The sequence below is a fragment of the Anabrus simplex genome, chromosome 3 (assembly GCF_040414725.1).
Source record: "Anabrus simplex isolate iqAnaSimp1 chromosome 3, ASM4041472v1, whole genome shotgun sequence".
NCBI lineage: Eukaryota > Metazoa > Arthropoda > Insecta > Orthoptera > Tettigoniidae > Anabrus > Anabrus simplex.
Window position 1 is genome coordinate 427061961 of NC_090267.1, and position 23858 is coordinate 427085818.

Here is a 23858-nt window from a genome sequence, read left to right on the forward strand (position 1 = left end):
ATCATCAGCCGAAAATAAATCTTAGCCTAAAGTTAGGTCAGGGCCGTGAACCTAATGTCCTTAACATATATGGCACCCTAAGAATCAACATTTATATTTAGAAAATGAAAATAGGCTTAAAACTAGTGTGAAAAAACATAGAATGTTACAACATGGCTAAGAGAAAAAACACAATCAAGTTGAGACAGAGGATAAGAACAGAAAGTACAATACAGAGCTGGTAGTGAAATAATTAAAATTATTAGGATATCATTGTTACCAGTCAGTCAGAATGTTCAAACATAAAAACAAGAGTGAAAATATATAAGAGTGTTCATTATGGCTGAGTTAGAAAAAACACAATATCGTGTTGACAGAGGTTAAAACATAAGGTACAACACAGAGCTGGCAGTGTAATAATCAAACTCATGGCTGCCAGTCAGTTAATAAGAATGTTCATACATAACAAAACATGATGGTTATATTCTTTTAAGTGAAGAAATAATTAAATCCCACTCTTGTATAGATACGTGAGAACGGGCGAGAGAAATCATATATTGTAGCAGACATGGAGTAGTAACACTTCAAACAGGATTGATCACGCCTGAAGCCGCTTCATTTTTGCTGGGAGTTCAAGACCAAAACGGAAGTGTTATTCCATGTCTGCTACAATATATGATTTCTCTCGCCCGTTCTCGCGTATCTATACAAGAGTGGGATTTAATTATTTCTTCACTTAAAAGAATATAACCATCATGTTTTGTTATGTATGAACATTCTTATTAACTGACTGGCAGCCATGAGTTTGATTATTACACTGCCAGCTCTGTGTTGTACCTTATGTTTTTAACCTCTGTCAACACGATATTGTGTTTTTTTTTTTAACTCAGCCATGATGAACACTCTTATATATTTTCACTCTTGTTTTTATGTTTGAACATTCTGATTGACTGACTGGTAACAACGATATCCTAATAATTTTAATTATTTCACTACCAGCTCTGTATTGTACTTTCTGTTCTTATCCTTCAACTTGATTGTGTTTTTTCTCTTAGCCATGTTGTAACATTCTATGTTTTTTCACACTAGTTTTAAGCCTATTTTCATTTTCTAAACATAATGTTGATTCTTAGGGTGCCATATATGTTAAGGACACTAGGTTCAGGGCCCTGACCTAACTTTAGGCTAAGATTTATTTTCGGCTGATGATGCTTACGACTGTTAAGCGAAACATGTCCCATCTTACAACGCCTGTTGTAATGTTTATTTCCTAAATATAAGGTAAGATAAGTATTGGAAAGGTGGTGTTAACTATTATTCTTGTTTTAATGTTCATATCTGATGTCCAATACGGCCTACAATGAGATTTATTACTTGGAATATAGCATTCTCGATCAAACCATGATTTTGCTTTCCTCGTCCTGTCCTCAATCTTTACCATTCCCATTCGTATTACCTTTTCTATCTCCTGGGTTGCCTCATTTATGTTGCCTTTGGTTATGTCGTTTTGAATAATTTCCAATGTTGGAGATTAGCAACATACGGTTTTCATCATCGTGTGTGTGCTAACAAAACTTTCCACACCCCGAGGAAGGAATGTATATGTGTTCTGTGCGAGAAAACTTGCGACTTATATCATGTGATGACGTGTACTAAAAGACAGATGGGACTAACCAAATTCGGTTTGATGTAATTATTCATGTAAACATATTTTAATGGCCTTTGGCTGCAGTAAAATCTTTATTAATGTGCAATTTTTAGTCAAATGAGCATGGGGATGAATAAACAGGAGAAAAGCAGTAGCCTAATAGCTGTGATAGTGAACAACAATGGCAGCAATAAAGAACCCAGTAAAAAGACGGGGTAATTGCACAACATCCTTGAACAAGTTCTGTCTGGATGAGGAAGGTTTTTTGGGTTTTTTGATGCAAAATGTGTACCTCTCAGTCGCTTGCCAGCTTTCACTTACTTTGCTGCAAAAATACATTTCACTCATACCCACCCAATTTTATTGGTACCACCCAATGGTTCTCCAACCCCCGTTATATAAAAACAAACCCCATGTCAGTACAGCTGTGATGGGCCATGGCCTACCAAGTGACCGCTACTCAGCCGAAGGCTGGCAGATTACAAGGTGATAGTTGGTTCATGCAGCGAATCCTCTCGGTTATTATTTTTGGCTTACTAGACTGGTTATATAAAGCAGTAGCAACAACCAATTATGTAATATGGAAGCAGTATCCAAGAGATCAATTTTGTGGCCAAAAACGTTTTAAAACAGTGGTAGAAAAGTCTTGATGTTTTGTATTATTTCTTGGTCTATAAATTATATTCTTTATGTCATTGGGTAGGAAGTAAAATTTTCATACATTATGATGAAGTCACCTTTGAGCTGTACAGTTGTTAATGAAGGGCAGAGCTTTTTTCTCGTGTGTTTTATATAGATCTCTATCCAGTTCCATCCATTCTGATTTGAAGTGATAGTAAAGATGTTCATAAGTTTTTTAAGTTATGTTTAAACAAGTATGAATTCTGAGCCACTCAGCCTTGTAACAACCATTTCACAAATCAGAAACAAACAAAAATAAGGCTATGACACTCTAGCACAGACAGTCTCAGCTCATGAGAATGAAGTATAAACTTTTAGAAACATGTATGACATATAAACCGTGAAGATGAAATCCATGAGAGGAACAGATGAATGTACCTTGGTAGTAGGCCATTGTACTCAAAGAGCAGAATTTTCAGCTTAAAGTATATCCAAAGTTGGACTACTACTTCTTTCAATTTTATGACTGCATAGGATCATTTCAGTTAGTCCATTATCAAAGTTTCTTCAAAGGGACTGTTAAGGCCTTGTAGTCCTCCTAGTATTTTTTCATGTGTTCCGATCTTTGTGCCCTTTCTGGTGTCAAAAATATTCGTATTGTGAGTTCTTTATTGTGAGTGTGAAGCAGATTTTTGTGTCCTGGATTTTTTTGTTTGATATTATCTTATCTGTGGTGTCTTCTGATGTAAGGCGAAATTCCTTCAGGTCATCTCTTGTTTCTCTGATCCTTCTGCAGCCTGTTGTAATATATTCTGAATTGAGATTATATTGTATCAATTGTTTTGGAAGTCTTGAATCCTGCATTCTCATTATATGTCCAAAGAATCCGAGTCTTCTCTTACATATAGTATCAATTTTATGACCATTATCAGTCCATTATCAAAGTCTCTTCAAAGAGACTGTTCAGGCATTGCAGCCCTCCCAGTATTTATTCGTGTGTTCCGATCTTCATGCCCTTTCTGGTGTTGAAAATATTTGTATTGAACATTGTTGGGTACTATCCTCCACTATCCATCTTTCTTGTATTTTTTGTTGATGCAGGTTCTTCCAATTCTTCTTTTGATCTTCTGTAGTCTGCCAGTCTTTGATTTTTCATGTAGGTGGAGGATTGTCTCAGCTGCGTGTATTGCTTCTGGTTTTTTAACTGTGTTGTAGTGTTTTAGGTTTATGTGTATGGATAGGCTTTTTTTTTTTTTTTTTGTAGATATGCCAGGTTAATGTTATTGCTTTAGCTAGGCTGGCTTATTTATTCTTATTTGGATCAATATTTTTTGTTTAGATTGTTTGTTGTTTCTTTTCCCAGGTATTGGAATTGGATGACAGTTTTGTCTTTATATTGTTATATTTCTTTTAATGATGTTGGTTTTTGGAACATAATTTGTGTCTTTGCGAATTATATGTTAAGGCCAATTTTAATGGCAATGTTTTGAAGTTCCGATATCTGTGTTTTACCTTCATCTAAGTTATCTGCTAATAATGCAAAGTCGTCAGCAAGGCCAAGCAGTTTGTTTTGATTTTCCTGCCTATTTTTATTTTTGGAAGTCATTTTTAAACCATTCCCTCATTACCATTTTTAGAGTGCAGTTGAACAGTAGGGGTGAGAGTCTGTCACCTCGGAGTAGTCCTGTTTGATCTTGAATTGTTCTGATAATTCAACCTTTAACTTCACTTTTGAGGTGTTTGAGAGAGTCGATTTTAACATATTTATTAATTTGGGGTGTAGTTTGAGGTATCTTAGAATTTTTGGGTGAGATTCCCTGTGGATGTAATTGTATGTTTTTTTTTTTTAAGTCTATAAATGTTATCACCATATCCTATTGTAATCCATTATTAGCTTGAGACTCAAAATCTGATCAGGACAGCTCCTCCAGGGCATATTAAAGAACTACTACAGGATAAAATTTGCAGCACCTCTACTATAAAAGTTGTTAGTGGGACATAAAATCAATATTTTTATTACTATTATATAATCACATCCAAATTTTACAGTCCATTTATACTATGAAGAAAGAAAAGTTGAATGAAAATGAAAGACTTTATGAAAATGAAGTGTAGTCAGTTCATTTATGTCAAATAGGCTAATTATTACCTTTCATTGTTCTTGTCTTTTTACTTTCCATCAAAATCTTGTTTTTTAAATTAGGCTGATCACCTTGTAATTTCCTCTTGGAATTTAATGCTATTTCATTGTCAAAGAAATATCAGACTTCTGTGCAAAACAGCATTGTGGACTATCTACTCCTCCATATAGTGATACATTGTGAGCTGTCTTGTGATGGATGAAGGTAACCTTTCATTAGTAGAAGTTCAAATGTACTGACATCAGTGGAAACTGTTGTGATTTCCTGTGAGGAATTGCAGCAAGCTTTTTATAAATTATCAGATTTTCATAACAGTTTTACAGTTTGCTCTACGTCGCACCGAAGGAAGGAGCCGTGGCCTTAATTAAGGTACAGCCCCAGCATTTGCCTGGTGCAGCAATGGAAAACCAAGGAAAGCTATAATTTTCCTAACAGTTTGTCTTGTTTTGTATAGCATAAACCCAAAAAATAGTACATCTATTATTATTAGAGGTGGTAATGGTTGTAACTGCCTGCAGACCAGAAAAAGAAAGAAATACTGTTCAGATTTATATTTTAATAATGATTTTACCTGGTGTAAAATCTTGTTCCAGTATTCCTTAATGAAAAAAGAGATATGTTACAATTAGGAAAGTAAAATATTAAAAATACCACTCTCATCCCCCTGACAGCCAGTAAATGTATTAGAATTCTTCTCAGTATCTTTTGATATCACAACTCCATGTGCTCTTTAGTAGAGATTATTTGAGAAATCCACTTAAATACTTCTTAGGATGCTGGCTAATTACACATCCTGCACTAGACAACAGCTCAGTAATGATACTGATGTATACACTACTCTCTGCTTCTCCCAATCACGTTCCAATTCCAGCTCGTTAATTGCCATTATTGGTATATGAGGTAAGGATATTAAGGTAAATTTTACACTCTCTGTATCCTTGAAGAAATCTGTTTAGTGCTCCTAGGACTGTTTACAGAACAGGCACTCTTAACCATTACAACCAGCATTTTGACTGAATATATGAGAATTGTATTGGTTTAAACTTCCTTTTGTACTTGTCCAGATATGTTATAGTCCATTTCTTAAGGTCACCTCTATCGGTCTCCCCTTGACCCGCATCCTCCAGCTTTGTCTTTTGAAGTTGATAAAATGTTCTTTATTTATCTAATGATCTTTTATCAACCATTGTCATCCCATGCATCTGGCTGTCTTACCACTCACCATTGTTTTAAGTTAGATGGTAAGGAATTTTGTATTATGGGAAATTTTCAAATCCTGTGATGGCAGCAAGTGAAGTTAGTTAGTTGGTTAGTTAGTTAGTTTATTTTTATATATGTTTTCATTTTATTCATTCACAAGATATAGCAATACTGAGCACTTCCCACTTATAATGTCAATAGACAAATTGACTTTTGTTATAAAATATTACAAACATTACAGAATTAATTTGCAAGATCAGGTACAAATAAATGCCAACTGTTCAAATTGAAATCTACTAGAATGTGTATATTCAAAAGTACTTCAGATTAACTTATTTTTAAGAGATTGTTACCCCTACTCTGGGGTATACCTTTACTTAATGTTGGTATGAAAGCTTATGAATGCATATTTTGAAAAAAGACAGGTATCATAAGAAAGGAAATTTTATGACCCCTGTTTTTTTTTTAGAGTGAGTACATTTTGAGTTCTATAGTTTTTACATTTTCTACAAAAGTCATATCCTTATAAGTACCGGTATTTCCAGTGATTAAATTTATTGTGGGGTTATTATATATAGGGTAGAATATTATTGGGTAGATTTCATGATATATTTAAATTAATACTGTACATTGGTTATGTTTCTGATACACCTATACTTGACCCGTTGTGCCAGCAAGGCTGATGACCCTGAAGTTAGGTCCTTCCAAAAATAGCAGTGAACCTCATAGCAACAAGCACTGCAACTAAACCTTGTTAGAATCAAAGGTCAAAGAAATGCTATTATAATGGCATACCATACTTTATAGAGTTGTTAAATAGCTCTCCAAGGTCATGTGTACTGTACAACTCCTTGTTTGCCTTGAGGCTGATAGTATGAACTTTGTTTGTTTAAGCTGAGTGTATCCTCTGTGTGTATACATTATCTTTGGTACCCAAGGGATTCTTGTCAGAAAATGTATTTAGTTGATAAGTAGAGAATCATATTTGATTCCCTAGCATAGTACTACATACATACATCTGGCCTTCCTTTGCATTATGTAATGTGTGTTACAATCAGTCACCAAGACATCCAATCAACTTGCTGTTCTTATCTCTGTTTATTTCTGTAACAGCTCAGTTTTATTGAAGCAGTGCCACAGAAAACATGGCCCTGAGAAGTCTTGCAAGATTTCTGAAACAACCAGCATCAGCATCCAAGAGTCAGAAGCGGTTAATATCCAAGATTTCATTTAGATGTAAGTGCTTTAGTGAAAGAATTTCTATTTCTTATTGATATTTAATAGGTAAAATATTTATGACATTTTTACCTATAGTTAAACTTCAGTCTGTATTTCTGTTGAAAGGCTCATTTCTGTAAGCACATTTTGATTTTTAAGTGTCTACAAGAATAAGTATATTTAAAATTTTAGAATATTAAGAATGGCTCTGGAGGTTTCTAAGTTTTAAAAAAAGTTGGCTAACAGAGCATAGTTATGGTGTAGATGAAGTTTACTGTTGAGTTTTCTTTGTAATAACATGATAATTACCAACTCAACTTTGTCTAAGTATGTTTAACTTACACAGTTCTCTGGCTTTGCTAGCTTTACTTTTTGTAGATCTGAGTTTCAAAACCTAGGGATGACTTGGGCTATCCTAAGTGTTGCTTCAGACTGTGCTTTTCCATTCTCTGCAAGCAGATAATTGGATAGTAATATTTTCTAGTTCATATGCACCTCTCTTAATCCAACCCCAAATAATTACAGGTTAAATACACAGTAATACAGGTTATTGGACAATTTTGACCCTCACAAGTTCATTGGCCTGCAAGTTAAGAACTGAAAATAATGAACTCTTAAACAATTGAATCTTTCTGTTACTTTTTGCACAGTGCATTTCTTTTATTTATACAGAAAATTGCACAATGTGCAGCGGTATAAACTTAAATGCTACAAAGTTTTGTCAGAGAACACGGTCTCTTCGGGCACTCCAGTGCATGGTAATGACCACAGAACTTCTCACACCATTGACACATACAGTCATGGTTCAGATCGTGAAATCTGGGTACAACACATGCCTTATGATGGAAGACATGGATAGCTGCACGAGTCACTGTATGTCTGAGGTTTAAACACCTTTGACACCAATTGTCTCTTGTCATTGCATCCTTTATATAAAAGTCACTCCAAATTTTTGTCTTCTTTAATCTTAATTCATGTAAGAGTTCTTGATATGCCTTTGTTGATTGCAGAATCATTGTATGTTGCAGGTCCTTAATGAAGAAAGGTTCTCGGGTCAGTTCATACACAAGTCTAGAGGGTGTGTGTTTAGATACGCATAGGGCTCTTTTAAGGAAAGTTGCTTTCACCCTTTCTATCTCTTTCAGATCTTTCTTTTTCGGAAAGGTCCAAATTGTTTCAATGCCGTAGGTGACAAGTGGGGTAACTTCGAGGCGGAAGAGTTTCAAGGCCATTGTGATTGACAGTTGACTAAAGTGATCTATGTTATTTATTGCTATTATTGCAGCCAGGGTCCTTTCCTTTATGTGAGCTGTAAATGTGGTTCCAGTTGTCTGAAAAGTAATTCTGAGATACTTGAATGTATTGACAATTCTTAAAGGTGAACCTTCGTAGCTTATTATATCTGATGCTGTTCGTCTTCTTTCCCTTCTGAAAACCATGACTACTGTCTTCTGATCATTAATTTCTAAATTGTTTTCTTTTGACCAATTTGTCAGATTGGTGACTGCTTTTTGAAGTTCATCTCGATATGGTGATATAATTACCATGTTATCCGCCTATAGATACATTTTTGCATGAATCGTAGCAATTATTTCTGTAACATCACATGTTATTACATTGAAAAGAAGTGTACTCAGAGGATCCCCTTGAAGGACTCCTACAGTCTGAAGAATTGGTTTTGTCTGTGCTAAATCATCGCATATTCTCACATAGTTTTCTGATAATATATTTTTAATAAGCTTTGTGTAACAGTTTTTCCCTGTTATCTCTTCCAGTTTCCGAAGGATCAGGCTCCTGATTGTGGAGTCGAAGACCTTGCGGCACATTGCATAGAGCTTTCCTTTCTGTGACCTGAGTGCTTCTTGTATATCTTCAAGCAAACAATTGATTGCTTGGATTGTTGATCTGCCTCTTCTGAATCCAAATTGTTCTTCTGATATTTTGTCATCTACTATATCCCTCAGTCAATTTGTCAGTGTTTTTGTAAGAAGCTTCAGTAATATGCACTCGAGCGATTCTCCAGTAGGTATTCGGGTCACTCACATCTCCTTTACCCTTGTACATCACTTTTTATGGTATTTTTCCTTGTTTGAGACATTGGTTCGTAAGTTCCATGATAGGTTCTTTTAGTGTTGCCCAGCTGTCTTTGATATGTTCGTAAAGTGTGTTATCTGGACCTCCTGCTCTCCTAGTCTTACTCACATGGACGACTTCTTTTAATTCGTCACATTAGTACATTCTTCCTACACATGGCTTGTGCGTTTAAACTGATTCCAAAGCTTTGATTTTTCCTTCTGAGACTTAATACACAGGACAGCCCGAATACCATGATAATGAGGACAGACTATGAAAGTATTAACGTACATGCTTTGTTAACATCACACTTTCATCTCATTTTCATATTATATATCTTTTTTCATTATCGTATATGTCTAACTTTTTCCTTCACACTACTTATAATTTTGAATTAAATCGACATCGGATGTTCTCTGAGACTTAAGAACAGAATATTCCTGTAAAATGTATGTGAATGTTATTGGTGGAATATTTGCCATAGCTGCAAGCAAAATACAACTTGATATGTGGATCATGGTTAGCGCAAGGAATCCTCTCAGCTGTTATTCTTGGCTTTCTGGACCAGGGCCGATATCTCACCATTAGATGGCTCCTCAGTTTTTCTCACGTAGGCTGAGTGAATCTCGAACCAGCCCTCACATCCAGGTTTTGAAACCCCAACCTGGCTGGGAATTGAACCCAGGTCCTCGCAGTAAGAGTCAGGTTTGCTATGCCTTGACTGCAGGACCAGCACAAGAATAACTATGTTTAGCAAAAGAATTAGTATTTCCTTATATTTTTCATATGCACTGTAAATGTTTATATTAGTATGGACAGGGCAGTTAAAATTGTGTTATTTCCCTGCAAAGCTGGAATACTCTTATTCTCATGGAATGTCTCGTACACTGCTTCCTCTGTTTTTTCTTCTTCCTGTTCTTCCTTCAACTTGCTGCTTCCAAATACATGACAAATTTTCCATTTTTGGTTCAGGAACATCTCTTACCTCATCATTATAGTACTTCACAATCATCTCCTTGGCAGGTTTTACTTTGTTTCTCAATATCTCTGCTGTCACCTGTTGGATGTATTTAAGTATCACAACCTGACACGTATCTCATAAAGTCATAAAGTCCACATGCCTATATCTAATAACAATTCCACTTGGCCTACCTGATCAAGAGACTCCTTCCAAACAGTTCTAGCCATGTCTAATCTATAGCCTGACCTTGAAGCCTATGTTTTGTTATAATGCTGCCTTATCACAGACTATACTAATTCTGTAGCATTGAAAAATGAGTGACATGGAGTAAACTCAGATAAAGTCATATTTAGATGCTATACTGGTATCTCTTTAAGAGACTTGGATTCATACAACCCAGCCTTTGAATCTCATCTTTCATTCCAGTTTCTTGTGGGTACACAGTGTTCTGCCTCAGCCATAACTATAAACTGAACAACAATTTAAGATAAAATTAATATTGTTAAATATCATTCAGTTGAAGAAAATGTTCCATCTAGTATAATTACCACTAATTGATCCTTCGTGCATTTCATTGTTAGCCACTGCTTCACAAGTTTACTATGGTATGCTACATTATCCATCACAATGACACATCGCAATTTCTTAATCAAACGATTAATTGTGTTTCCACCCACATTTAATGTTTGTAACTATTCATTGTACCATGGTAGTCTGGATTTCTCTTCAAATTTATTGCAAATATTAAATCAGCACCTGCAAGAATTTTGAGATTTAGCCTAAGATATTTGTCCTAAAAATGTATTCCCTGGAAATATCAGATCACCTTCCTGAGGGACATTAATAGACAAAAACTGGGAATTGTGTTGAATGACAGAAAAAGATGTCTGATTTTGAGCGAAAGCAACTTAAATGCAGCAAATTCTCCCAAAGTTGAAGTGATCAATTTGTTAACCTACCCTAAAATTTATGAATGTACTTCAATTACTATATCTACTTGCATTAATAAGACAATTGTAGATACTTATTTGAATTCCTTAGAACAAAATGTAATTGCTACAAATCAACCTGCAAAGGATTTCTTACTAAAACATTACAGTACTTTGAAAAACTGAACCTGTCTCAGGTACATAGAAACAAGATTCATAGAAAGTGTCTGACAGCCAGAAGTCATACAGTGACAAATCTCCACTGTTATATACAAAACACACCTAATAAATACAAGTAATTATTTTCCCTTGCCTCTGCTGGAGATTGTCAAATACAAAACAAACCTAATAAATACAAGTAACTTTTTGATACCAATATACAATATATCAAACTACACTGCAGAAGTTTTAAGCGAAATATCTCTCTTAAATGAATCGTTGGCCTAAAGTGAATACCTACGGGTCTTTGGAATGACCAAAGAACATCTTAACAGTGGAGAGGACAAAGTCAGAAACTAATGATAGAACCCAGTGAAATTGTAAGTTATAATGCCATTTCCTATATCATGCCAGTTGATTTCAGCTCAGAATAACAGGAAAAATGAAGTAAAAACATACCCTATTTTGTTCCAGCACGAACAATAACCAATTGTCCACCCTCAAAAATAGGTCAAACAAGCGAGTGGCTGAGAGGTTTGGGTCACGTAGCTGTCAGCTTACATTCGGGAGATAGAGGGTTCGAACCCCACTGTCGCCGACCGTGAAGATGGTTTTCCATAGCTTACCATTTTCACACCAGGCAAATGCTGGGGCCAATATCATTTCCTTCCAGATTCTAGGGTTTTCTATCCCAATATCACCGTAAGGTCTACCTGTGTCAGTGCAACATACAGCGACTTGTGGGAAAAAAAAAAAAAAAAAGTTGGTTGATAAATAACTTTCAATGTTACATCCAGATTTCTGAGGTTTGTTCCAGAAATATTTTGGTGACCCTGAAAGAGAAATGCACAATAAATTATTCTATGATTTTTATATACAACCTCATAATAATATTCGCCATTTATAAAAATCTATCTCATTCAAGAAAACAACAGGTGTAGGGTTCTTGCTGTCCATATTTTTCATCTACTTCCTCAGAAAACAGGATGTCTTAAAATTAAGGTCTTCACTTTCTGTAGCATGTACCAAGTGATCTCCTTTACTCTGTACAGTTCCCATGTCTTTCAAAATTCTTCGTACTGATGTTAATGACCCTTTGTACAAGTAAGTATCATAATTTGCATTCATGTAGTCAGAAACCTTTGCTACAGTTATGATTTCTCCTGTGAGGAGAGTAAGAGTATTCCAGCTTTGCAGGGAAATAAGAGTTGCATATATGCACAAAACATTTCTGGAAGGTTATCTCACCTGTGTGCCATTTCCCATAAATAAATGTTGCAGTAGATTCCATGTGAAGTTACCTTACCTGCATGTAATCATAAATAAGCCTTGCTATTCCTTCCTTTGAAAAACTGGTGATGCCAATCACAGCATACAGTGTTAGCCTGGTGTGATTACTTCAGCCCCCATCCTGGGATTCATTGTTACTGTCTTGACTGAAGTGCAGTAATAAATACTTAAGCAAATATCTAAATATATAGAATAACATGCCCTGACTGACTGACTCATCACCAAGCCAAAACTACTGGGCGTAAAGAAATGAAATTTTGGTGATACATTTATATTAAAATGTAGGTGCTCATTAAGGGAGGATTTTGGGATCATTTGTCGCTAAGGGGGTGAATTGTTTAAATGAGTACATCTATTATCTCAAAAACTTAAAAGTTTACAGACATAAAAATTGGTATTTGGAATCTCCTTTAAAAATAAAGAAACATGTATTTCTTGGTTTTTGGAAAATCCCATTAAGGGGGGTGAAGAAAGATGAAAAAAGGGTTGAATACCTTTTATGAGGATACTTATATCTCAAAACTGTAGATGTTACAGACATGAAAATTGGTATTTGGAATCTCTTTAAAAAATAAAGAAACATGTACTTTTTTGTTTTTGGAAAATCTAATTGGTGGGTGAACAGGAGTGACAAAGAGGGTGAATTTTTAACAAGACTATAGCTACAATATATCTCAGATATGAACGTGTTTGTGACGTGAAAATTGGTATTTGGGATCTCTTTTAAGAATAAAGAAACACAGATAATTTGTTTTTGGAAAATCCACTTAAGGGGAATTTTAAAAGTGGGTGAATTTTTAAAATGAAAACATGTACAGAGCATCTCAAAATATCAACATATTACAGATGTGAAAATTGGTATTTTTAAACTCATACATACATACACACATACATACATACATACATACATACATACATACATACATTATCATTATAGACCGTTATGCCTATCGGCGTTCAGTCTGCAAGCCTATGTGTATGTATTAAACATCGCCACAATCCTCTGTTTGCAATATTGCTGTGGCCTCCTTTAGTTCTATACCTCTATCTTTAAATTGTTAGAAACTGAGTTTAACCATCGTCGTCTTGGTCTCTCCTCTACTTCTCTTACCCTCTAGAACAGAATCCATTATTCTCCTATGTAACCTATCCTCTTCCATTCACCTCATATGCCCCAGCATCGAAGACGGTTTATGCGTACAGCTTCATTCATGGAGTTCATTCCTAACTTAGCTCTTGTCTCCTCATTCTGAGTACCCTCCTGCCATTGTTCCCACCTGTTTGTACCAGCAATCATTCTCGCTACTTTCATGTCTGTTACTTCTAACTTATGAATAAGGTATCCTGAGTCCACCCAGCTTTCGCTCCCATAAAGCAAAGTTGGTCTGAAAACAGATCGATGTAAAGATAGTTTCGTCTGGGAGCTGACTTCCTTCTTACAGAATACTGTTGATTGCAATTGCAAGCTCACTGTATTAGCTTTACTACACATTGATTCAATCTCACTTACTGTATTACCATCCTGGGAGGACACACAACCTAAATACTTGAAATTATCTACCTGTTCCAGCTTTGTATCACCAATCTGACATTCAATTCTGTTGAATATCTTACCTACTGACATCAATTTAGTCTTCGAAAAGCTTTCATACCGTACTCATTGCTCCTATTTACAAGTTCCAAGATATTAGACTGCAGGCTTTTGGTACAATCTGCCATTAAGACCAAGTCGTCAACATAAGCCAGACTGCTTACTACATTTCCACCTAACTGAATCCCTCCCTGCCATTTTATACCTTTCAGCAGACGATCCATGTAAACTACGAACAGCAGAGGTGAAAGATTACAGCCTTGTCTAACCCCTGTAAGTACCCTGAACCAAGAACTGATTCTACCATCAATTCTCACTGAAGCCCAATTGTCAACATAAATGCCTTTGATTGATTTTAATAATTTACCTTTAATTCCATAGTTCCCCAGTATGGCAAACATCCATTCCCTCGGTACCCTGTCATATGCTTTCTCTAGATCTATGAAACATGAACACAGCTGTCTATTCCTCTCGTAGCATTTTTAAATTACCTGACGCACACTGAAAATCTGATCCTAACAGAAACTAATGATCTGCTAGGTCTGAAACCACACTGGTTTTCATCCAGCTTCTTGTTAACCACTGATCGCACCCTCCCTTCCAAGATGTCAGTGAATACCTTGCCTGGTACCCACCAATCAGTGAGATACCTCAATAGTTGTTGCAATCCTTCCTTTTCCCTTGCTTATAGATCAGTGCATTTACTGCTTTTGTCCAATCTGAAGGTACCTTACCAACACTCCATGCTAATCTTACTACTCTCTGAAGCCATTTCATCCCTGCCTTCCCATTATTCTTCACCATTTCAGGTCTAATTTCATCTATTCCTGCTGTTTTATGACAATGGAGTTTATTTACCATCCTTTCCACTTCCTCAAGCGTAATTTCACCAACATAATTTTCCTCCTCCCCATGAGCTTGGTTGTTCGCAACACCACCAGGAATCCCCTGTGGGTGGGAGACGTAGATGAAGAATACACCTATGGTATCCCCTGCCTATCGTAAGAGGTGACTAAAGGGGGCAACCAAGGGATGATCAAATTAGAACCATGATACTTCTTGTAATTACTACCACCACGCAGGAAACATCATGGGTCGCTTTTACTTGTACATAGTACCACTATGTTAGGTACACAATAGGTTTGTGATTAGTAGCGACAATGTGTGCTCAGGATGCATTTTACAGTACCTGTGATTCTTTCCACTATATGAGCGACACCATGGTTCTGCCTTGCCTATGATTAGTACCCACTATGTGAGAAACACCACAGAATTGTGCAAGTCCCTGTGGTTAGTCCACTTATGTGAAGAACACCATAAATTTGCATTGCTTGTAAATAGCGACACAGTGTGCGAAACACCATAGGTCTGTGTTACATGTGCGCATTACATTACCTGTGAGTAGTACCGTAATGTGTGAAATACCGCGAATCTACACTACTTTTGGTTAGTACCGCAACATGACAAAATACCATGGTTCCTCTTTCCTAGCAATAAGTACCATTATGAGGGGTCGATGACCTGGATTTTGGACCTGTTTAGACTACAAGCATCATCGATTCAGTATTGTGCTTTAGAAGCAGTCCCTTGGTCAGTAATACTATTGTTTAATGCTAGTTTCTTGGAATGTGGGGTATTGCTGGTCAGATCCACTGATTCTTTTAATTCATATCCATCCATTTATTCTTCATCCTCATGTTTTGAACTCCGGTCAGCGGTGGATTATAGATTTTTAATATTGTTGTTACATTTTGTCTCATTTCGTGCCATTAGTGGCCGATTACCTAGGTGTTAGGCCCATTCCAACAGCAAGCATCATCACCACCAGGAAGATTTCCTTTTACGTTGAGAAGATGTTCAAAATATTCCCTCCACCTGTCCAGTGATTCCCTGGGATCTACTGTATTATGAGTTTACCTGAATTACCCAAAACAATGTTCATTTCCTTTTTCTCTCCCTTCTTAAGATTCTTTATAACTGTCCAGGAAGGTTTCCCTGCTGCTTGACCTAGCCTTTCTAGGTTATTAGCAAAATCTTCCCTTGACTTCTTTTTGGATTCAACAACTATTTGTTTCGCTCTGTTTCTTTAATCTACGTACAATTCCCTGTCTGCATCAGCCCTTGTTTGGAGCCAATTCTGATAAGCCTTCTTTTTACGTTTACAAGCTGCTCTCACTTCATCATTCCACCAAGATGTTCGCTTTTTCCCATCTTTACACACAGTTGTTCCTAGGCATTCCCTTGCTATCTTTCTATATCCTGAACCTGCTTACTGTCTACTGTTAGAAACTTGTCACTAATCATATCCATGTACTTCTGTCTAATTTCCTCGTCCTGGAGATTTTCTACCCATATTCGTTTGTAGACAGATTTCACTCTCTCTATCCTAGGCCTAGAGATACTTAGTTCACTATAGATGAAATAGTGGTCTGTATCATCAAAAAATCCCCGGAAAACTTGTATATTCCTAACAGACTACCTGAATTTGAAGTCTCTTACGATATAGTCTATTATGGATCTGGTACCCCTAGCCTCCCATGTGTGGCAGTGAATAGCCTTATGCTTGAAGAATGTATTCGTAACTGCTAAACCCATACTAGCATAGAACTCCAGCAAATGCTTCCTATTCCCATTAACTTCCATATCTTCCCCCCATTTACCAATCACCATTTCGTATCCTTCAGTTCTGTTCCATCTCTCGCATTGAAATCGCCCATTAGCACTATCCTATCCTTGCTGTTGACTCTGACTGGGATGTCACTCAATGCTTCATAAAACTTGTCAACTTCATCCTCATCTGCACCCGCACATGGTGAATACACCGAGATAATTCTCATCCTAATTCCTCCAACTGCCAAATCTACCCACATCTTCCCACGTGCCTAACAGAAACTATGTTCGTGCAATGGTATTCCTGATGAACAGCCGTACCCCATACTCTGCCCTTCCCTTTCTAACATCCGTCAAGTACACTTTATAATCTCCTATCTCTTCCTCATTAGTTCGCCTTACCCGAATATCACTTACTCCTAGCACATCCAGATGCTCATCCTCTTTGCTGACTCAGCCAGTTCTACTTCCTTTCTTCCATAAGCCCCATTAATATTGATAGCTCCCCATCGAATTCCATTTCATTCGCCAAGTTGTTTCCAAGGAGTCCCTCACCTGTCAATTGGGAGTGGGACTCCATTACTCCCCTAGATCTGAGGCTTGCTTAAAATGTTCTGAGCTCGGTAAATTCATGAAGGTGGATGCTACCCTACTGGCACATAGTCCAAGTGAGGATCTCTCCTCTAATGTGTTAGGGACCACCAGTGGATTGTATAGTCCTAGTCATCTGAGCACAAAGAGGGCCATGACTCAGAATATGTTCGAGATGCCCACTCCCATTCCATAGCAACTGGTATCCTGACTATCAGGACCACTTACTAGGCCACTCATCCGTTGCCCATGGTTCACGAACTAGGACGTGACTACAGTAACCCACACCATGAACTTTTTTTAATCTGTTTTGAAAATAAAGTAACATGTATTTTTTGTTTTTGGAAAAGCCACTTAAGGGGGTAAAAATTATTGAAAAGAGGCTTGAATTCCTTTTATTAGGATAGTGATATTTCAAAAACTGAAGATTTTTCAGACATGAAATTGTTATTTGGAGTCTCCTCTAAAAAATAAAGGAATATATATTTGTTTGTTTTTGGAAAATCCTCTTAAGGGGTGTGGGGGTTGGGGTGGTGAAAGAATTGAAAAATTATTTGAATTCTTTTTATGGGAATACTTCTATCTCAAAAACTAAAGATGTTGCAGGCGTCAAAATTGGTATTTGGAATCTCCTTGAAAAATAAAGAAACACGTATTTTTTGTTTTCGGAAAATTGACTTAAGGGGGATAGGGCGGAAATAGTTAAGAAGGAGTTAAATTCTGTTTATGAGGATACTTATATCTCAGAAACTGAAGATATTACAGACATGAAAATTGGTATTTGAATATCCTTTAAAAATAAAAAAAGCTATTATTTATTGTTTTCGGAAAGTTTGCGAAAGGTGGTGAGAGGGGTGGAAAGAAGTGAAGAAGTTGGATTCTTTTTATGAGGATACTTATATCTCTAAAACTGAAGATGTTACAGACGTGTAAATCGGTATTTGGAATCTGCTTTAAAAATAACGGAACATGTATTTTTTTGTTTTAGGATAATCCAATTAGGTGAAGGTGGGGGTGGGGGAAGAACTGATAAATGGGTTGAATTATTTTTAAGGAACTCCTTATATCTCAAAAACTGAAGATGCTACAGACGTGAAAATAGGCATTTGTAATTTCCTGTAAAAATAATTAAACATGTTTCTTTCTCCAACTTGAGAGAGGACAGTTTCTCACATGTAGGCCTACAGTTCTGTGTTAGTTGGTCACCTTAGCCCCAAAGGGCAATACCACAAACATGAAACTTAATTTTTCCATGAGTTTTTATATTTTAGGGATTTTCAGATAATGTCTTACTACAATGCTGAGGAATGATTACTTTTCTCAAATTGCAAAATCCACATGAGCGAAACCACGGGTAATTGCTAGTATTACGTATATATATCCTGCACTCTTTTGCAATCATGTGAATGAATGAATCATTATCACCAGTATAGAACACATAGTCATGCACATTATCAAATACACTTTGCACGTATTAGATGTAGGGTACAGGGATCTTGATCTTGATGACAAGCCTCTTGCATGAAACAATGAAACAGCAACAGTGTATGAAGATGTGGAGTTTACCAAGTGAGTTGGCTACACAGTTTGTGTCGCATAGCTGTGAGCTTTCATTCGGGAGATAATGGGTTCGACCCCCTCTCTCAGCAGCCATGGGAATGGTTTTCCATGGTTTCCCATTTTCACACCAGGCAAGCGCTGAAACTTTTCTTTAACTGAAGACTCTGTGACTTCATTCCCAGTTGTATCTCTTGGTCACCAAAAGACCTGTTCTCTATTGGTGTGATGTAAAACAAATTATATAATGTGGATTTGTCCTGTTGTGTTTTCATGTTTGTTCTGTGGCATTATCGCCGAACCAACATAAATTTTAAGTTTCCTGCATGGTATATTTTCCATCACTGCTGTTAGAAGAAACAAGACGATTTCGAAGTAGTGGCAATACTACACCAAGAACTTGATCGCATCAACCAAAGAGAAACAAGCAGTGTGACAGGAAGCAGTACTGGGGGGAGGGGGATAGTGGGAGAGTTTTTCCGTGGTAGGTACGAAACAACAAAAAAAGATATCACCTTTCGATAGTTTTAGATAAACAACTGTATTGGAACAGCAATTTTGGCAGAATACACACTGGTTAACATACGAGCAAAAATAGGTCCAAAACCACCCCGGACAAAAATCACCAAAGCGATATTTAAGGTTCGCTTAAGAATTAAGTTAACAATTCACAAATAAGAAAGAGGTAAAAAGGAACTGCTACGCAGGACTTGGTTAGACTTTACGAATAATGTTTCATACTGCACCCGTCCACCTCCCGAGTCCCAGACTAGCATTTATCTCAGGGGTGTCGTTTCATTATTTAAGTCATCAAATATAAATATAGAGGCATCAATGAACACGGGAATGAACGGAGCAATTAAAATTAAAATGGGGAAGGCTCGATTGTAAACTTGAATTTAAGGACTCCGTGATAAGACTAGGAAGATGCAGTTAACTTTAAAAAGGGTATCATCTAACTACAATAAAAAGATTATGAGAATGGTTTCCTTTGAAATAATTGCCAGAAGGAGCAGTTTATTACGCCATCCGACGTACGAAACTTTGATACATTTGGCAATGATATTTAAATTTCCACACATGTTACATAAATAAATCACTTGCTATACCGCAAGTGGTATCAATATGTTGCTGGGTTGCTTCTGAAAGAAATTACAAGTGGAGTATAACTTATGGATCGATTCCATTTGAATCGAATCGTTGTTCAAGGATATAGCTTCCTTCTATCGGGAGCCCGAACATAACCCATGTTACGGTCGGCTTCTCGATTTAACTAAGATGATGTACCCCGGCTATATACATTTTTCCGAGACCGGTACTCGGACTGGGTAATGTTTCTCGTGAATTACGAAAAATGGATTACACGGACAGTTCCTATCTTACGATGTCCAGCTGATGCCATACCACTGAATTAGCATTTATATTTTATTTACACATGATCTGAAATGTTACAAAGTAGCCTCAGTAGACTACTGCCACAGATGAGATAACGAGAAGCGGTGGGAAATACCGTGCCGATGACCTCCCCTCGCATCGCGAGCAAAGTAAACAAACACACCAAGTATTACTGTAACTCGTCCCGTGCGGAAACCGTATGATAACGAGGTAACAAATGACTATAATATTTATTATTCATATTATTCAAACATACGACTAGAGGGATGTTGTCACCAATTAATTAATTCACTATCGTCAGAATATTCATTTATCCACGAAATTATTATTATTATTATTATTATTATTATTATTATTATTATTATTATTCAACAGTTCCTGGCACTGTCACGTTTGGTTAATATCGTCATTCTTATGCGGGACGCAAACACAAATGGTTATTACTGTTATTATTATTAGTATATCCCTCTGATGGTTATTATTATTATTAATGAATAGGTGACTCCAGATTTTATTGTTATTATTATTAACGTCACTCAAGATGTTATTATTATTATTATTATTATTATTATTATTATTATTATTATTATTATTATTATTATTATTATTATTATTATTATTATTAATGTCACTCAAGATTATTATTATTGTTCCGAGGTATCTGTGGAACAGCAGAGGTGAAAGAAGGTGCGGGGGTGAACAGGTCTCAGGCTACGAAATTAAAGTTAATTTAAAATTTAACAAGATTATATTTTCTTTGCAAAATCAAGAAATAACAAGCATGGCAGGTACAGAGTAGCAAGGCAACAAAAGTACAATTACAGTATTTACAGGATTTGGGCTTCGAGCCCCGAACTCACAATTCTTGAGCAATTAGCCCAGCTTTACCCCAAAACAAGTTTCAACAGAGGGGCAGAAAACCCCATTCATGCCCAGGAGCACTTGCTCCAAATTACACAGTAAAGCCTCCTCGAGGCACGCAGAACCAAATTTCAAAAAGAGCAAACTGCTCTCAACGTTCAAGCCTATAAAAGGCCACACCAAACTCCACCTTCAAGTTGTCCTCTAAGGACATAAACACAGGGGTAAAATACCCAACCTACTGAGGCCTATTAAGTGAGAAAAGGTTAATTACATGGCCTCTAAAATACCAATTTGAGAGGAGGCGATCTGCACTCCTAATACATTTTGTTTAAAACCTAATCTGGCTCTAGGCCGCTAATGCAAGGGCTAAACCCATACTAAAGAGGTGACTTTAGAATGAAACAATTTACATTACGTTAAGGAAGAAACGGTTGAGAAAAAAATAAGTTCACCTCAATGCAATATGAGTGGGAGCTCGAGAGGGTTAAGCACTCTCTATCCCAATATGCAGCTTAAGAGAGAATAGACACTAAGAGTCTTTACATTTTAGGGAAAGGTTACATGGTGGAAAAGCATCGGACCTGTCCCGAGAGTTAAACTGCTGAGCTAGCAAGAAAAGAAGTTATTAAACGGCCATTACCTTGTTGTTGAACTGCTGCCCGAAGAAAGAGGCGCTTCCCGCCCCCTGCTATGTACTTTACACACCAAAAGATGTTACTGGAGTGGCGCGGAGACCCGAAAATCAGCAGTTTATATACTCTTGCGGAAAGTTCGAGGCGTTTCAGGAATGAGAACACCCGCCCACAATAATTTTATTGGCTAGGGTTAAGCAACATATCCCCTTTGGGGAAGATACACCTGATTGGTCATAAATTAACTAAAGAAATTCGGGATTGGCTAAATTCAAAACAAGGGGAAAGAAAGGGTTAATATTGCCAACTTAAACCATGACTGCAAGAAATTTAACAAAGAACAAACTTATGAATTCAAATTTTCTCCAAAAAACAGTTCTTTCACTTCGCACTAGGGTGCACCATTGTAGTTCTTCAGTAGTGTCCTCTAGAAGAGAAAGTTCACACTTCTTACTACAGGCAAAACAAAAATACATCGAAAACGACCCAGTTCAGAAACTTCATAATTTCCAAGTAGTGACATCTTCTGAGAAACTTGAAAATTAACACCTTAGATAAAGTTCAGACTTCCTCCAGTAGGGGAGTTTCAACTGGTGCAAAGTTTGAATTAGCGACGTGGAGGTGTACCGCCCGGTACAGACTTCCCCCCCCAAAAGTCCCTCCAAGGGGTAACACAGAAGAACATAAACTTTTATTTCAACATAAGGTCCAAGCTATGATGTTGATATGGAAGTTCATTGCAGGAGTATTTACCAACAAATTTTCTTAAAATGATTGGATCCAGATTCAAAATTCTTGTAGTAACTGTTGAAGTAATGTCTTTATGTTTGTAGAAGTTGAATTCAGAAGGAAACTTTTAGTTTTTTAAAGTAGAGGAAAAATTTTCTAATTCCACCAGATATTGCAGTAAAATCCGAAAAAAAGATAGTAATGTTGAACTGGAATGTCCATATAGCTGGATATGTACTTTTAACGTTGATAAGTTTGACGGCCAGACCAGCCGCCGCTGCTTGAGTTCAGAGGAGGCCGCTCGGACCCCTCAAGTACCCTGAGATACCGCTCGCCCGCACTATGAGAGGAGTAGTGGAGTTGAAGCACGCCGCGCCCGCGGCGAACATGCAGGTCGCGGGCCAGTTACAGGTTGTGCGCCGCACATCAGCCTTGGCCGGGAGGAGGACTCCGGCTCGCCGTACACAGGTTGGCCTCACTGGGGAAGGGCGGGCCCGTACCCTGCCTCAGGAGCGGTACGGCGCCGCGCTGCTGCGGGGGCACTGAAACATTAAAGCTCGGCGGCAGAATTTTGTTGGACCATCATCATTTTGTTTTGAGGGCACAGGCTTTGTGGAGAGGTTGAGGGGCCAGCGGCGTGAAGATATTCATGTCATGTATAAGCCACTGGGTGTTATGTTAGCAGGAGACGGGAGCGTGGTAATGACCGTGGTAAGGACAGGATGGCAGTTCAACTGATCGGGGGAGGTTTACAAAAAATAATTACACACAAAGGAAACAGATTCCAAGGGCAGAAGGCCTTACGAGTGAAACCCCTCAAACAAAATATAACCTTCATATTTCTTTCAAAATTATATGAAGCAAGTTAACCCAGAAATTACACCGGTTTCACCTGTGACAGGTGAACCCTAAATATCCTCTCGGTGGCTGGATTGCTTAACAATAAGGTAACGGGAGTAAGGAAATCGAGAATGATACACAGCCCATGAAATCTGGGGGGAAGCTTGCCCGCGGGAACAAAATTCTTGACCATCACCTGGTCACCTACCTTCAAATGGGTGGGTCTCTGTCCACGATCATATATTTCCCTAACCTTTTCATGAGACACTTTAAGGTTGGCTTTAGCCTTCTTCCAAAGATCTTTAATGTTATCTGGGTCTATTGTCTCAGGTAGAATGTCACTCAGAGACCAGAGGTTAGAGAGCGGCGTTTTGGGAACGAACTTGAACATCAAAGAAGCTGGAGTAAACTTATGAGATTCATGAACCGCCGAATTCAAAGCAAAAGCTAACCAATGCAGGGACGTGTCCCACCTAGAATGATCTTCATGATGATAGGCAATAAGCGCGGACCTGAGATTACGATTAACCTGTTCAGCCAGAGATGGTTGAGGGTAATAAGCAGAAGTTGTCACATGAGAGATGGACAGGTCGAAGCAGAATTTACGAAATAAATTAGATGTGAAAGCCTTAGCATTATCAGACACAATATATTGACACAGACCAAAAGAAGCAAAGATAGAATTTAGACAAGTAATGGTGGACTGAGCGGTAGCCAGCTTAGTCGGAAATAACCAGGAAAATCTTGTAAAACCATCTACACATACAAAGATGAACTTGTTGGCATTTCCCTTTGACTGGGGGAAGGGTCCTACATAATCAATATACAGG

At 37.3% G+C, this 23858-nt stretch overlaps 1 protein-coding gene across 2 annotated transcripts in view; it reads left to right on the forward strand.

The window, feature by feature from the left end:
* The window catches only part of LOC136866453 (gamma-butyrobetaine dioxygenase), a 287824-nt gene that overhangs the window by 101465 nt on the left and 162501 nt on the right, over positions 1-23858 (forward strand). The window contains exons 1-2 of one of the 2 annotated variants that reach the window (XM_067143411.2): positions 6480-6498; positions 6703-6825. In XM_067143411.2, the coding sequence (XP_066999512.1) occupies positions 6735-6825 (91 nt within the window). In that variant the 5' untranslated portion in view covers positions 6480-6498; positions 6703-6734. Of the gene's footprint in view, positions 1-6479; positions 6499-6702; positions 6826-23858 lie in introns of those variants that run through there. The other variant, XM_067143410.2, reaches the window with a different exon arrangement.